General features: G+C 36.8%; 1 protein-coding gene across 1 annotated transcript; it reads right to left on the minus strand.

Annotated features, from left to right (window-relative positions):
* Nucleotides 1-2,045: 2,045 nt before the first annotated feature.
* Nucleotides 2,046-17,625, minus strand: Ier3ip1 (immediate early response 3 interacting protein 1). The gene is made up of 3 exons (XM_046428349.2): nucleotides 17,436-17,625; nucleotides 3,611-3,712; nucleotides 2,046-3,249 (listed from the first exon to the last, which is right to left on the minus strand). Exons 1-3 carry the CDS (start codon nucleotides 17,524-17,526, stop codon nucleotides 3,194-3,196), a joined length of 249 nt encoding a protein of 82 aa, XP_046284305.1. The 5' UTR covers nucleotides 17,527-17,625; the 3' UTR covers nucleotides 2,046-3,193.
* Between the last annotated feature and the right edge of the window lie 110 nt (nucleotides 17,626-17,735).

The following is a 17,735-nucleotide window of genomic DNA, read 5'->3' on the forward strand; positions in this document are numbered from 1 at the left end:
CCTGTGATTCCAGCGGCACGGGAGGCTGAGACAGGATGATTGTGAGTTCAAAGCCAGCCTCAGCAATGGCGAGGCACTAAGTAACTCAATGAGACTCTGTCTCTAAAAAAAAATACAAAATAGGGCTGGGGATGTAGCTCAGTGGTCAAGTGCCCCCGAGTTCTATCCCCATTATCCCAAAATGCAAAACCAAAACAGTATATGAGCTAAAGTAAAAACAGTATGTATGATTCCAAAACTTATCTTGATCATTATTAATACCCTTGGACTAGTCCATGGTGTCCCAGGTCATTGCAAATAATGTTTTCATAACATGATATCTAATGAACAATTGGAGCAAGGGAATTTTTGGTAAAATAGTTATATTGTTGCATATCAAAACTATTTTGGTAATAACCTTTAAACTAATAAATCAATGAGAAAGTGATTTACTTCACCAAAACCATTTTACTTCGGGTGGACAACTCTTTATCTTATCTTTCACTGAAGATATCAAAGATTGGTCAAAAAAATTGGTCACAAATTTTTCCCCATATGAGGGTCCTGTGCTGTTCAGAAAGCAAATTTAAAGATGAGGCAACCCTTAAATTACTGAGATCTTAGAAAGTCTGTTTGCATTGAGTGAAATGGTAAAAAGGTTTTGCTTGGCATTAGTAATAGTCTATTATTTTTTACTATTCACATATATTGCTTTCTCTCATTTTGAGTGCATACACATATAAACCCAAGTGACTGCCTGTACCTAATGAACACAGACCACATTTTCTACTCCTGATAGATCTAAAGCTAGAATTTAAAAAAAAAAATACTTTTAGCCATATTTTTGAGAATTTAGAATTTTGGAGAATATCTTGAGAAGCTTGGAAGGAAGAGGGGGCTAAACAGTGGGCCTTTGGAACCCAGCCAACTTCAACTAAAAATGGGTCTGCCTTCATGTTTTAAATATTATAGTTCTATTTTGGAATTTCTTTGTAAATCTGATTCTGCTGTTTATAACCAAAATTTGAAAACTGTACTTGATTAAGGATTAGGGTATAGATTTTATTAGTATCTACAGAGTACAGCCAACGCTCTTCAAATAGTTCAGAGGCACAAAGACATAAGGCCTGAACACATAAAGACCACAAACATGATATTTGGAGTTCAGAATGATCACAAATTTGTTAATCCTGAGATAAGGGGGAAGATGTAAGCAGGCAATCCGGCACTTAAGTTACAGTCTACTAAAATAAGATCCTATGGTTTCTGATTTCTAATTGCTCCGGAAAATCAGGACCACTACCTGAAAGTATGTTGATTTCCTTTTGGCCACATTAAAACTGGGATTGTATAAGTGGCCTCCAGAGGTGAATCATTTTGATGTCCAGTGCTTACTTTCAACTACTTTGCTGCAGAATACTCAGACCCTGCCTCGCCATGATTGCTCCTCAGTGGAGTGAGGACTTGGGTAATATCCTGACACTAAATTAACATGAAGGTGTGTTGTAATGTCTTACATGAAAAATGGCATCAGGCCAAAGTCTCTTTTCTCTTTTAAATAAAATTTGTATGATTCATGGTATGTGGAAAATGAGAATGCCTTCAACTGATTTTTAAAAAATCTGTTTAGAGGTTCAAATTTGACTCATACACCAATTCTTTGTTAAGCTGAAAGAACATCACCTCTAAGTATCAAATATGTTAGTTATTTATATGAAGTAAGTATCAACTAACATTCCTTGGTAGATTTTCTTGGTCCAGCTGCAGGGCCACATTCCAAGCTAAAGATCATCCATCTCTAACTCAGGTGTCACCAATAGGTAATTCAATACCACCTGCTCTATGGAGCAGGTTTTGGAAATAACTTAAGTCATGGAATAATACCCATTAGACCTGGTGATTTATGCCAGCAATTCAGGTAATTCACTAAAGGAAAAAAATGGATTTTGAGTGTTTACTTTCATTAAGTCTACACTCAGCAAAGAACACTTAAGAGATATTACACAAAAAAACAGATTAGTATAATTAATACTGACAGGCTTATGCTAAAATACAAAAACAAATGCTTGATTTGAAAATTCAACTTTATTTACAAAAGTTCTATCAACAAAGATGCCATTCCACCCCTTCAAAATAACTGATAATTTTCAAAAAACCATTTACATAGTTTAAACCTTTCTACATAAAACCATATTATGGGATAAGCAAACAACCTTACAAGATGATTTAAGACATATAAACAAAAAATAAAAAACAACATCTAGCATGAATGCTCTATTGAAGAATTCTTCTCAATGAAGAATTAAGAATCACACTTTTTAATGTGCTGCTCCACCAAGAAATGGAAACATGATAATATTTTGGGAGGTAAAGGCTTCACAATAAACAGTCTTCTTACATAGGATGGTTTAGTTGTGATTATTTAGGGTTGATACTGCAGGCTAATATTTATGCTGATTTTATAAAATAAGTGATCATCATTGTAAAAAGGGTACAGACATTTCTATACAGATTTTTCTACCAATGAAAATGCGGATACTGGCTTGATCTCATTATTCAGACCAATTAATAAAATGCATAAAAAGAACTTGAGACCACAATCATCAGGTGACTTACAAAATTAGAATTTTCCCTGAAATCAAAGAATATTATCCTTTATAGTATATATAAATTTTAATTCTTCATAACAAGACCATATAGACCATTTAACCAACAGTTTAAAATAAAATTATCCAAATTACTTATTTACCATTTACATGTGATAATTACTTAAAAATTCTTTAAATTTAATCTAGGGGGATAATTACTCTCACATCACAGCTAAGTCACGAGGAACTTCAAAACTTTGGAAAAAAATTCATCCCTGAGAAGTGAGAGAAAAACATCTAAAAACCCAAACAAACAACCCAGAGACACAGTCTTGTACCCTTTAAACAATCTTTACCATAGCAAAAACTGTTATTAATAGCCAGCAGTCAGATATATTTCAATCTTGGACAGCTACTACCTCTGGTGACTTGATCTTTCTGTAATAAACTGCAACTGCAGTATTTAAAAAAAAAAAATCAGATAAATAGAAACTGGTTTTATTTTCAATTTTACATTTGTGTCAAGTGCAATATCAGCCTGCAGAGAAATGAATATTCTAGTAATGACTGAAATAATAACTTCACTGGCATCTCTTCTTCTGGGTCTCCATTTCTCCCATTGTTGTTCACCCAAATAATAAAAGCAGTATGATAGCAACTGAGTTTACTATTATCAATGGCACTGCAAAGGAAAAAAAGAAGTTCATTACTATAAAGAAAAATCAGGAAAAAAATTGAGTAGCAACAACTACTAATAAGGAAAGAAGGAAATACAATATGTCATCATAATCATGTTGTAAATAGTTATAAAAGAGAACATTAGCAAATGCACCATATTATAAAACTTCAAGCTTGTGTAACTGTTTTTTCTTAGGCAACCTAATAAAGAAGCCAGTAACTTTCAAGAGTAAAGCTGGGTTAGAGAGAAAAACAAAAAAATCCCACTACAAAAAGGGTATGCAATAGTTATTCATACTCAGGAGCTTTGTTACTTAAACCATAAAATTAAAACTTCAAAATGTTCTTCACGTCTTTCTTCTTACCTCGCATTACAGTTCTTACAGATCGAATCAGGTTCGTTAGCTGAGACTTAATTCCTGGTTCCTCTCCAAATCCACCAATTCCCTGGTCCGTTCCCCAGCCAACTGTATAACATAAAGATGATTAACTATGTTAAAATTTATTATGGCTAGCCTTGAACCCTCATTAGCCATTTTTTTTTTCTTATTGGTTGTTCAAAACATTACAAAGCTCTTGACATATCATATTTCATACATTTGATTCAAGTGGGTTTTGAACTCCCAATTTTACCCCAAATACAGATTGCAGAATCACATCGGTTACACATCCACATTTTTACATAATGCCCTATTAGTAACTGTTGTATTCTGCTACCTTTCCTATCCTCTACTATCTCCCCTCCCCTCCCCTCCCATCTTCTCTCTCTACCCCATCTACTGTAATTCATTTCTCTCCTTGTTTAGTTTCCCATTCCCCTCACAACCTCTTATATGTAATGTTGTAAAACCATGCGGGTCTCCCTCCATTACCATGCAATTTCCCTTTTCTCTCCCTTTCCCTCCCACCTCATGTATCTGTTTAATGTTAATCTTTTCTTCCTGCTCTTCCTCCCTGCTTTGTTCTTAGTTGCTCTCATTATATCAAAGAAGACATTTGGTATTTGTTTTTTAGGGATTGGCTAGCTTCACTAAGCATAATCTGCTCTAGTGCCATCCATTTCCCTGCAAATTCCATGATTTTGTCATTTTTTAGTGCTGTATAATACTCCATTGTGTATAAATGCCACATTTTTTTTTAATCCATTCATCTATTGAAGGGCATCTGGGTTGGTTCCACAGTCTAGCAATTGTGAATTGTGCTGCTATGAACATCGATGTAGCAGTGTCCCTGTAGTACGCTCTTTTAAGGTCTTCAGGGAATAGTCCGAGAAGGGCAATAGCTGGGTCAAATGGTGGTTCCATTCCCAGCTTTCCCAGGAATCTCCATACTGCTTTCCAAATTGGCCGCACCAGTTTGCAGTCCCACCAGCAATGTACAAGAGTACCCTTTTCCCCACATCCTCTCCAGCACTTGTTGTTGTTTGACTTCATAATGGCTGCCAATCTTACTGGAGTGAGATGGTATCTTAGGGTGGTTTTGATTTGCATTTCTCTGACTGCTAGTGATGGTGAGCATTTTTTCATGTACTTGTTGATTGATTGTATGTCCTCCTCTGAGAAGTGTCTGTTCAGGTCTTTGGCCCATTTGTTGATTGGGTTATTTGTTTTCTTGTTGTTTAATTTTTTGAGTTCTTTGTATACTCTGGATATTAGGGCTCTATCTGAAGTGTGAGGAGTAAAAATTTGTTCCCATGATGTAGGCTCCCTATTTACCTCTCTTATTGTTTCTCTTGCTGAGAAAAAACTTTTCAGTTTAAGTAAGTCCCATTTGTTGATTCTTGTTATTAACTTTTGTGCTATGGGTGTCCTATTAAGGAATTTGGAGCCCGACCTCAGCCATTTTTTAAAAGATTAGTTTGAAGCTGGCCGTGGTGGTGCACACCTGTAATTCCAGCAACTTGGGAGGCTGAGGAAGGAGGATCACAAATTCAAAGCTAGCCTCAGCAATTAGCAAGGCCTTTTCTACATAAAACCTTGCAACTGAGCAAGACCCTGTCTCAAAATAAAATATAAAAGGACTAGGGATGTGGCTCAGTGGTTAAGTGCCCCTGGGTTTCATCTCTGATACCAAAAATGTTTTAAATTTAACTTCTTTCTTTCAGACAACTGTTTCTCTTCCAAGTAGCTGAATGAGTATTCTTCACTATGTGGCAGTGCTCTTTTTGTAATCTAAGTTCACAGATGTAACATTGACCTTCAAGTACTTACAGCACGTAAAAACTATTTCATGTTAGTCTTCTGAGTCATACATGCACATAAATGACTACTATCAGTTGTTCCATCTTCCTAACTATGTAACTGCTACAGGAAAATATCCATGAGAAAGGGCAATGGGGTAATTTTCCAACTAGTTAATAGATTCACTCTTATAAACCTAATATTAAAGTTCTGCACAATATGAAAGCAGTTCTGGTTAAATTATGATGCATATAGACTTTATTCTTATCTTTTTTTAGAAGTTCTATAAATAAATAGCAATAAAGGAACAAGATAACAAGTCAGAGTCTCCAGGCAAGTGAAATAAATCAAAATCAGATAAATAAATCAATGGAAAAAGAGTGACTGATTTAAGCAGAGAACACTGAAACCTAAACTCTGAGAGGAATAAACAATGAAATAAATAAACAAACAAACAAATTTTTAAAAACCCTGATATGACTCATTCTGAGAGCCCTGGAAAAGTGAGAAAACCCTAAAAGTGTCAATGTGGGCACTGGGATAAAAATGAGTTTCACTGAGAGTTTATGTCAGAGCTGTTACATTCTGTTTCCCCTTCCTCTTCTCTTGTATATTCAGCGGAGACCCTGCCAGACCCTGCCATGATTTCTCCTCAGTGGAGTGAGGACTTGGGTAATATCCTGACACTAAATTAACATGAAGGTGTGTTGTAATGTCTTACATGAAAAATGGCATCAGGCCAAAGTCTCTTTTCTCTTAAAATTTTGTATGACTCATGGCATGTGAAAAATGGGAATGCCTTCAACTGATTTTTAAAAAATCTGTTTAGAGGCTCAAATTTGACTCATACACCAATTCTTTGTTAAGCTGAAAGAACATCACCTCTAAGTATCAAATATGTTAGTTATTTATATGAAGTAAGTATCAACTAACATTCCTTGGTAGATTTTCTTGGTCCAGCTGCAGGGCCACATTCCAAGCTAAAGATCATCCATCTCTAACTCAGGTGTCACCAACAGGTATTCAATATCACCTGCTCTATGGAGCAGGTATTAGAAATAACTTAAGTCAAGGAATAAATTTACCCATTAGACCTGGTGATTTATGCCAGCAATTCAGTTAATTCACCAAAGGGAAAAAAATGGATTTTGAGTGTTTACTTTCATTAAGTCTACACTCAGCAAAGAACACTTAAGAGATATTACACACAAAACAGAACATTCTGTTCCCCCTTCCTCTTCTCTTGTATATTCAGCAGAGACCAAAACAGAAGCTCTAGACCTTGAGTATCTCAGAAAGGTATAATAGAAGAAAGTCTGAAGACTAAAGTGTTAAGACACTGCTTGTCTCTCAGGTAAGTCTGAATGAAGACTCACATTCTGCAGGCAGGGAGCTAGAAAATCACTCTAGAAATTGGACAGCTCCCCAGAAAGGCTTCAGGCACTGACACTTGAAAGGTCTCACCTCAGTGAAATAGCCAACTTCTTTGTTTAGATTTTGGTGAGGTTCATCAGTAAACAAGTCCTGACCATACATGGAGCTTCCGACAAGTCTTCTATTGCCATACACTTAAAGGTAAACTCACAACTAAGAGGGAACCATTCTTAACATGCAAAGACAAAACAAACACGGGGAAACAAAAAACAGAAAAGGAGACCAAGGAAGAGAGAATGAAGATGTAGAAGAAAACATTTAAAAAGAACATCCTTAGAGAAAAACTACTGTAACTAAGAAACAAAAATAAAATCCTGTAAAAAAAGCAACATTTGGGGATCAAGAAGCAGCTCTGGCTGTATTAGGATACGTAGTTCAAAAGAAGGGATTGAAAGATCACGTAGAATAACACAAAGCAAAATTAAAGAAAATTAGAGCATTAATCTGTCAAAATAATCAAAGTTCCAGAAGACAGAAGAAAAAAAAAAAACAGAAACAACAATTAAAGAAACATTGACAGAAAATATTCCATAACTGAAGGACATGAATCTTTAGCCAAAAAGTTTCAATCAAAATACAAAACAATTTAAACAAACTCAAATTATTAAGATCTACCCTTTTAAGAATGCTCCCTACTGCTCTAGCTCACACAACTTTGATATTCTAAACTCTAGATGATTTACATTAATCTGAAGCACTTAGACCTTGAATCAAATAATAGCTTATGATATTTTAACCATTTGCTAGGCACTGAATAGGGTGTCTTACACACCGCCCCCCCGCACTTTTATGTTGAAACTCTAAACCTCAATGTGACTATATTTGGATACAGGGTCTTCAAAAGGGATAATCTAAGATGAAGTGAGGTCATAAGGGCAGGGTCCTAGTCCAATACAGTCTTTCAGGAGAAAGACATCTCTGCCATGTAGGGGCTGACTACTGGCCAGGAGGAAGGCGCTCACCACAACTGGACCATGCTGGGACCCTGATCTTGAACTCCCACCCTTCAGAACTGTCAGAAAATAAATTTCTGGGTTATGATATTTTATTACGGCAGTCAGAGCTGACCAATACACTGCTTAATATTTATTTTAAATTGTATGTAATCATATATAACCTATGACTGGTTTTAGTAAATATTTGTCAAATTGATACCAAGCCCCACAAAACTCTAGTAAAGAACAATTTTTGCAGACATTAAAATCCACTGTTTTTTTTTCTTATTAATATTATTGTATAGAATTATAAGAAACAATGCATTTCTGTGTACTGTTACCAAAATACTGACTAAATTAGTTGTATAAATACATAGCCTTTAAATCTGGAACTGCTAAAATATGATAATATAAAGTTACTTGGTTATTCAGAAAACACCCATTGATTGATAGAACTGTAAAGATAAAAGAATCCTTCTCAGTCTACTAGAGGCAGAAAAGAAACTGCATTGGTACTGTGGCCCATGAAGTTGGGTCAGAGATGGTCTGTGGAAGAGGGAATGCCAAGAAGTAGTCTTGAAAGGACAGGCTGAGGAGTTGCCAGTTAAAAAAGAGGGTAAGTCATTGTAGACAGAGAAAGTAGTATGAGTAAAGACTCAGCAGTGAGGAAGAGCATCATGGGAAGAATGTTGCATGGCAAATATCAGGGAGGGGAAAAGAAGGGGAAAGAATGAGGAAGGGACACCCTGTGGAGGGCTTGGAAGGATAGACAAGGAGTCTGAATATTACATAGAAAACTATGGATACTAAGAACTCAGGAACTGCAGGCCACTGAAGAACATGCTCAGCTTTGCCTAGAAGGTAGAACAAAGAGAAGCAAAACTGGAGGCAGGGCAACCATTGAATAGACTGCTACAGAAATCTAGGCAACAAGAGTTAAAAGCCCATAAAACAATACTTAATAAATACTTGAAATATTTTAAAATGTATTTAGATACCTCATAACAAGAGCTTATAAGCCACTGTGGTGTTTTCCCTTAGTTCTAGGACCATGTTCAAATCACATGCTTAGGCAAATATTTCTATGCTTCTTCTGGGCAAAAGTGGAAATATGGAAGTTTTCACCTAGGGGCACAAATCTCAATCACCTGAAGAAATTTTGGAAAACACACAGTGCTAAACTTGGCTTCTAGAAAATTTGAACAAAGGTTTGGAGTAAGGCCTGGCATTATATTTTTTAAATGTATTTCTAATGATTCTGCATATACTTCCAGGTGGAACCATTGGTTTATTGGGACAATGGCTTTGAATATATGATTGAGGCTATTCTAGAAAATCTGAGATGCTATGGACATTGCACAAATCTATGCTTTCCTAAATCAGTGGTGGGGTAGGAATGGAATGAATTAATGCACATGTCTTATATTATCAACCCCATTTAACTTAGAAGTTAATCATATCCAACTAGCTCATGTATCATTTTGTAATAGTACTTCATATATTCTGGACAGATGTCCCTCATCAGACTCATGAAGTACTAGTATTTCCCTTTGGAACTGTTTTTGGGATCCTTTTTGAAATGACCATAAGTGTAACAAGTTAATTTTGGATACTGAATTCTATTTCATTGATTTGTATGTCTATTCTTATGCCAGTGTCACATGTTTTGATTACTATAGTTGTAGTAAGCTTTCAAATCAGAAAGTATGAGTGCTCTAACTTTGTTCTTCTTTTTTAAGATTGTTTTGGCTATTTGGGGCCCATTACATTTCCTTTGGGATCAACTTGTTAGTTTATTCAAAAAAGCTAATTGGGATTTTTGACAGACACAGCATTAAATCTGTAATAAGAACTATCATTTCAACAAGATTATGCCTTCTGATCCACACATGGGATGTCTCTACCTTTAATAAAAAAAAACTCTAATTTTTAAAAAATTTGTTCTAGTTAGTTATATGACAGTAAAATGCATTTTGACACAACATACATAAATGGAGTATAATTTCTAATTCTTCTGATTGTACATGATGTGGAGTTTCATAGGTTGTGTAATCATATATGCACATAGCGTAATAATGTCTGATTCATTCCACTATCATTCCTACTCTCATACCCTCTTCCCTCCCTTCACTCTCCTCTGTTTAAGCCAATGTACCTCTATTCTTCCTTAGACTTTCCCCTTATTATGAATTAGCATTCATACATACAAGAGAAAACATTCAGCTTTTGGTTCTTTGGGATTGGCTTATTTTGCTTAGCATGATATTCTCTATTTCCATCCATTTACTGGCAAAGGCCATAATTTCATTCTTCTTTAAGGTTGAGTAATATTCCATTGTGTATATATACCACAATTTCTTTATCCATTCATTTGTTGAAGGGCACCTAAGTTGGTTCCATAGCTTAACTATTGTGAACTGAACTACTATAAACATTTATGTGGCTATGTTACTACAGTATGCTGATTTTAAGTCCTTTGGGAGGAGAGGAATAACTGGGTTAAATGGTGGTTCCTTTCCAAGTTTTCTGAGGAATCTTCATACTGCTTTCCATAGTGAATGCACCAATCTGCAGTCCCACCAGCAATGTATGAGTGTACCTTCTCCCCCACATCCTCACCAGTATTTACTGTTCCTTGTATATTTGATAATTGCCATTCTGAATGGAGTGAGATGGAATCTCAGTGTAGTTTTTATTTGCATTTCTCTAACTGCTAGAGATATTGCCCTTTTTTTCATGTATTTGTTGATTGATTACATTTCTTCTTTTGTGAAGTGTCTGTTCAGTTCCTTAGCCCATTCATTGATTGGGTTATTTTTTGATGTTAAATTTTTTGAGTTCTTTATATATTGTGGAGATTAATGCTGTATCTGAGGTATGTGTGGTAAAGATTTTTTCCCCATTCTGTAGGCTCTCTGTTCATGTTATGTTTCCTTTGCTGTGAAGAAACATTTTAGCTTGATTCCATCCCACTTATTCTTAAAAAAAAATCTCTAACTTTTAATTTCTTTTAAAAATGCCCTGCAGTTTTCATGAGATTTATATTTTTGTCAAATTTATTCCTAAGTATTTTATCTTTTTTGATATTATAAATGAAATTGTTTCCTTAATTTCATTTTCAATTGTTCATGTACAGAAAGACAACTGATTTTTACATACTATTCTATCCTACAATCTTATCAAACTTATTAGCCTAATAACTTTCTAGTAGATTTTTCAGGATTTTCCATACATATAAGACTATATCATCTGTAAGCAGAGGCAGTTTTATCTTTTCAACCTCATAATATGGGCCTCTTCATTTCTTTTTTCTTGTCTGGAATCTCCAGTGCAATGCTAAGTAGAAACGGCAATAAAGGATATCCTTGTCTTATTCCTAATCAGGAGAGCATTCAGTCTTTTATCAGTATGTATGATGTTAAACAGGGGTTTCTCAGAGAGACTCTACATCTAATTGAGGAGGTTCCCACCTATTTCTAGTTTGATCAATCCCATCATGAATGATAATTGGATTTTATCAAATGCATCTTCTGTATCTATTGTAATAACCATATTATTTTGGTTAATTTAATAATATTTTTATTTTAGTAACATGATATATATATTATTTAGTTTTCAAAGACTGAACTAATCTTGCGTTCCTGGGAAAAATTCTACTTGGTCCTGGTGAATAATCCTACGGTGCTAGATTTAATATGCCAGTATTTTGTTGAAGATGTTTGCATTTATATTCATACCTTGTGATGTCTTTATGTTTTTCAAATGCAACTATTACTATCCTCATGATGTAAATTGGAAAATGTTTGTTCCTCTCCATTTTTTGAAATAACTTGTGAAAATTTGTTATTAAGTCTTCTTTAAATGGTTGGTAGAATGCAGCATTGAAGACTGGACATTTTTATGGAAAGTTTTTAAATTATTAGTTCCATCTCTTTATAGGTTATAGATCTATTCAGATTTGCTATTTCTTAAGTCAGTTTCAATAATTTCTATCTTTCTCGGAATCTTTCAATTTCTTTAAAATTATTTATTTTGTTGGCATACAGCAGTCCTCTTCATTTGTCTAAGGTCAGTAAAGATGCCCCTTCTCTCCTGATTTTAGTAATTTGAATCTTTTCTATTTTTTCCATTGGTCAGTCTAGCTAAAGGCTTATCAAATTTGTTCATCCTTTTAAGGAACTAGTTTTTTTGTGTGTTTTTTTCTTATTCTATTATTTTTCCACTTTATTTCATTAATTTTCACTGTATTTTTATTATTCTTTTTTTTTTCTTTTGGCTTATGGGGGTGTGTGGTCAGTGAGGAGAGCAGGTTGAGACTCAATTGCCAGAGACTGTCACTGTTCTGAGATTTAATAAATGTTTTTAAAAGTTCTTCAGTTGATGTATGCTCTTATGAGAACTCCCAAAAGCTTTGAGTGTTTAGTTTTTGTGTTAGTTTTTCATCACTGTGACTAAAATACCTGACAAGAGCAATTTAGAGGAGAAAGTTTATTTTAGCTGGCGGTTTCAGTTCATGGTCAGCTGGCTCCATGGCAGAAACATTAGGATGGAAGGGGATGGTGGAGGAAAGCTATTCAACTCATGGCAGCCAGGGGCACGGGACAAGACATAGTCCCCAAGGGCATGTCTCCAGTGATCTATTCTTCAATGATGCCCGCTTGCCTATAGTTTCCACCTCCTCCCAGTAGACTATTCAAATTATTAGTCTATCAAATGAACTAATGAAGTTAGAGCCCTCATGATCTAGTCACTTCCCTAAAACCACACCTCTGGACATTGTGGCATTAGGGACCAAATCTTCAGCTCATGTGCTGTTCAAAGTGTTCTCCATTGAGACTAGTTTTCACATTTTTTTTTGAGCAAATTGTTTTTACTTTGTATAATACATACATTTTCCAACTATACACAATTAGCTAAATGAATCCTATAAACATATTACTAGCAAATGAAGTAAGGTACAAAATACATACAATGAATATGTATATGCAAAGCAGATCAAACTATAATTTAGTTTGATCTGCTTTGCATATACATATTTAGGACATTGCAAACATAGGATAAAATCCAGCAGGTATTGTAAAAGTCATGATACTGATTGGCTCTAGAAGAGTCATCAGAGGTTGTAATACACTTTGGGGGCTTTTCCCCTTCATAAGTTTTATTGGTGCATTATATCGTATGTAATGGTGGGATTCAATGTTATATATTCATACATGTATACAATATAAAAATATAATGAGACCAATTTTCCACACTTTTAAGTGTTTAAAATAAATAAGTACATATTTATAGACACATATACTTACATATGTGTATATGTCTCAATTTTGCCTCTTGTCCTACAAAGCTTAAAATATTTATAATGTGACCCTTTAAGAAAAATTTTGCTTTCTTTTAGCTTTGTTTTACCTTTCTCATTTAGATTCACAAGAGTCATTTATTTCTTTGGGGGTATCCATTTAACCCAGAATCATTTATTGAAAGGGCCATCTTTACAATATATTAGACACCAGCTCTATTTACATCCCTCTCCACTATATCACCTTTATCATAAAGTGTCAATACAAAAATGAATCTGAATTTGGGCTCTCCAGCTTGTTTCATTGTTCTACTTGTCCAAAAAACTTTCAATAAATTCCCTTCTGCTCTATCAGCCAGAAATCAGTTTCTGTTGCTTGCAACCAAGAACCCTAACAGGAATGAGTAATTTCAGAATTTTATCCTTGTATCTGTAAGGCTGCCTTCATTCCAACTATTTTAAATTACTATTCAGGACTGAAAATCCCTAAACAGAAGTCCTGCCTAGACATCCTTCTGAGTACCAGACTTGTATATTCAAATGCCTTCAAGACATCTTGACTTAAAAGTCTTAAAGGTACCATGAACTAGACTAATTCCTATTCTTATTTCAGGACTCAGCTTTAAATGGAATAACACTGTTGTTATTTATCCAGTTTACATTCCTATGTGTTTGTACCCAGTTTGCTTCCTTCAAAGCATTTTTCCCAGACACAACGATCCATTTCTGTCATTTTTTAACATCTATCCCTCCATCAGGCTGAATGCTGTACAACAACAGGGATACTGTGCTACCTTCACTTCTATTTCCCTTTCACCTAGCTGACAGTAATTGGCCATTTGCTGGAAGTTTTTCTTCTGCTACCAAATCTAGGAAACTTCTCTTTTTGGCTAACTAACTCTTCCTATCTCTTATCAATGAAGGAAGTACCCTACTTCCTACTTAATGCCATCTACTCTGCCTGCGACTTAGATCCATCCCTCTTCTATCTTTTCAGAATCCTTCCATTTCTGTGATGTTTTACTTTATTCTCACTACCAGATCTTTTCCACCGGCAATTCTTTCTTTACTTTTAATTTTGAAGGTTTTAGAACATTTATTACTCAATTTAACAACTTCACTTTTGCGGGGTGGGGTACTGGGGATTGAACTCAGGGGCCCTCAGCCACTGAGCCACATCTCCAGCTCTATTTTGTATTTTATTTAGAGACAGGGGCTCACTGAGTTGCTTAGTGCCTCACTATTGCGGAGGCTGGCTTAGAACTCTCAATCCTCCTGCCTCAGCCTCCTAAGCCACTGGGATTACAGGCATGCGCCCCCACGTCTGGCCAACTGTTCACTTTTTGTCATATATACTTCAGTTTTTCTGCTTAGATACTTGGAATATTTCAGTATGCATGTTGAAAACTAAGGACATTTCCCTACATAATACCATTATCACACTAAAAAAATTTATAGTAATTCCTTAATGTCATCTAGTACTTAGGCCATATTCAAATCTCACCAAACATTCCTGAAATTACTTTTACAGTCAATATTTTTGAACTAGGATTCAATTAAGGTTTACACATTGCTTAAGAATTCCTCCCTTATAAAACTAACTCTCTCTCTCTCTCTCTTGTTTATCTCTTTTGCCTCATTGGTCACCCCTGGTATCTCCCACTTTCTTCCTAGCACTGACCTGTTGAAGAGAGCTGGATAGTCTCATTGTCACTGCTGAAACATCTCTAGCTCTTCCTGCATAAAAGCAAATTGAACCACCACCACAAAATACGCTCCCTCAAGCTACCTTTTCTTCTTTCTTCCAACTTAATGATAACATTGGATAATCTTGCTGCCTCTATTTTATAACTTTCCACTTACTTCTTAGCCCATTCCCATCTGGATTTTACCTACTGCTGTAACTTAAAAACCATCAATGATCCCAATTACCCTGAATCCTTGGGATGCTTTTCAATACTTATCAAACTTGGCTCCTCAGCAACATTGAACCATGCTACTATCCCTCCTTCTTCATACCTTCTTTTGACTTTGCTGAAACCCCAGTTCTAGATTTTCCTGGTTCTCTGTTTTATTCTCTTACTAATTCCTCAAATCAGCATTTCTACCTCTGTTCAACACTAAATACTAGAGGAGATTCTAGGATTGTCCTGAGCATGGATTATTTTTGTACTCTACTCCTTCCTTGAATAATTTTATCTATTCACATGACTTGTTTATCATCTGTGCTTGACAAACTCAAATTTCAGTCTCCCCCTCTGGCTTATGTTTTATTTTATGGACTTAAACCCAATGTCTATGCTATATCTCTATTTGCATATCGCACAGAAACCTGAAACTCAGGCAGTCCAAAACTTATTTCATTATCCTTTACCTCCTTAACCACTCCACAACCCCCAATTTTCTTCCAATACTTTCTAACAATGAAGGTACTATCCTTAATTCAGTAGCTTAAGCCAGAAAACTAAGAGACATCTTTGACTTTATCCTTTCTCTCTCATTCTCAATGTCCAACAGTATGTTCTGCCTTTTTTTACCTTTAAAATATCTCTTGATCTGTATTGGTTTCTAAGGGCTACCTGTAACAAAGTACCACAAACTTAAGCTTACCACAACAGAAATTTTTTCTTTTTAGAAGCCCCAAAGTCCAAAATCAAGGTGCCAACAGGAATGGTTTGCTCTGGGAGCTCTGGGGATAATCGCATCCTCCCTCTCGCCTAACACCTGGTAGTTTTGGAAATCTTGGGGTTCCTTGACTTGTAGCCACATCACTTTAACCTCTGTCTCTGTTGTCACATGGTCTTTTTCCCTCTGTGTGTGTTTGTGAGCCTCTGTATCTCACTCTCCTTATAAAGACACCAGTCATTGGATCTAGGGCTCCATACCTAACCCAGTATGACCTTATCTTAATTTGATTACATCAGCAAAGATCCTGTTTCCAAATAAGGTCACAGCCACAGATACCAATGCTTAGGTCTTCAACATGTCTTCTTCAGACAAAACATAACATGATCACACATTCTTTTCTGTGCAGTATAGTGGTAAAGAGATGGACTCTGAAGTCAGAATGCTTACTTCCACCATTTTCTACCTGTGTGATCTTAAGTTACCTCCTCTGTGCTTCAGATTTTCCATGTGTACTGCAGGAATGAAAACAATGACTGTCTCAGAACTGCTGTGGGGGTTACACAAATAAGTAAATGTAAAGTACTTGATACAGATCCTGCACATAATTACTGCTACATTAAGTATCTGCTCTTGTTATGTTTGTACCCATCCATGTCTACTTGTGCTATTTGGAAGGGTTCTTCCCACATCCAGCCTTCTGCATTCTAATCTTTCCTCACACTGTGGCTGGAGGGATAGTCAAAAACAAAAATCTGGTCATGAGTTTCACTGCCTTGCTTAAGACTGTTTCTACCTGCCTCAGCATTTTCACACAGCTCTACATCTGCATACAGCTCTCCTTCCTCTCAACTTCTTCCAACCCTTCCGGTTCACCTAGTTAAGGTTTACTCATTAGATTTCAGCTAGACACATTTCCTCCAAGAAGTTTTTCCAAATTCACAAATTACTATCATCCTGCACGTCTCTTTATTCTGCATACTTGATACTCATTCGTTTTTATTTAGATTAAATTCCACTAGAAGGGCAGGGTTATCGGCTGTAATTTCAGCTCCAACTACATGGGCCTGGCACAATTTATGGTCAATAAATCTCTTCTTGAGTCATAAGTGAAATGAATCAATCTTGGCCGTGCTTTTGAGTTTCAATGATTTACAGTCACAAATGATTCACATAGCGCAGTATCCTGTCTCAATTTTGCCTGCCCAGGCTGGCATGGAGATGGCTTGATTGTGAGGACCCTGCAGCTGTACTGAATAACTTCTTGGAACGTGGGTAGCTGGAAGTCCTGATAACTCCAACACTTTCCCTTTTTTATTATCCCAAAGCCCAGTCCACCCTCCCAATAAGCAAAGCTCCAATATGAGCCACACCCACTTCTCCATCCCCAGCTCTTGATCAAAACTCAGACCCCAGCTTTTCGACCATTAAAATCGGTCGGTCACAGGGAATTGCAATTACTGAGCTAAACTAATGGCAGGCAGGGGCGTCCCGGCCACACTTCGGTACCCCCTCCCAGCCCTGACCCTGGACCCCGCGGGTGTCTGTTCAACGTTCACTGGTTGTTGAGCTCAGCGCTGGTGAGAAGAACCCTCCAAAGAAGCCGACCCCTCGCCCCGAGCAGCGCCCAGGGCCGCTGCGGGTCCGGAACCGGGTTGCCCGGCACGTCGTCGGCTCGAGTCCGCCGCCCCACAACCCGAGCCCCGCGATGACTCACTGTTTTTAAGGAAGCGCTCCTCGTGCAGCACGGCGATGGCGTTGACACACAGCAGGGCTGCCTGAAGTAGTGAATACAGGGTAAAGGCCATGGTCACCGGGAGCCTTCACGAGGCCCAACTGAAACCTCTCCCGCCGCCGCAGCGGACGTGGCGCCGCCACCACCCCTGCTCTCCTACCGGAACCCGTGGGGCCCAAAACGCGCTCTCCGCAAAGCTCCGCCCCCGTGAGGCTAAGAACCGTCCACGTTTACGTCACAGGGCGCGACCGCTTGTGGCTCTTGAACGCGTGGAATGTGACC

Source organism: Marmota monax, unplaced genomic scaffold (genome assembly GCF_021218885.2).
Source record: "Marmota monax isolate L192 unplaced genomic scaffold, Marmota_monax_Labrador192_F-V1.1 WCK01_AAM20220418_F8-fsc00031, whole genome shotgun sequence".
Classification (NCBI taxonomy): Eukaryota; Metazoa; Chordata; class Mammalia; order Rodentia; family Sciuridae; genus Marmota; species Marmota monax.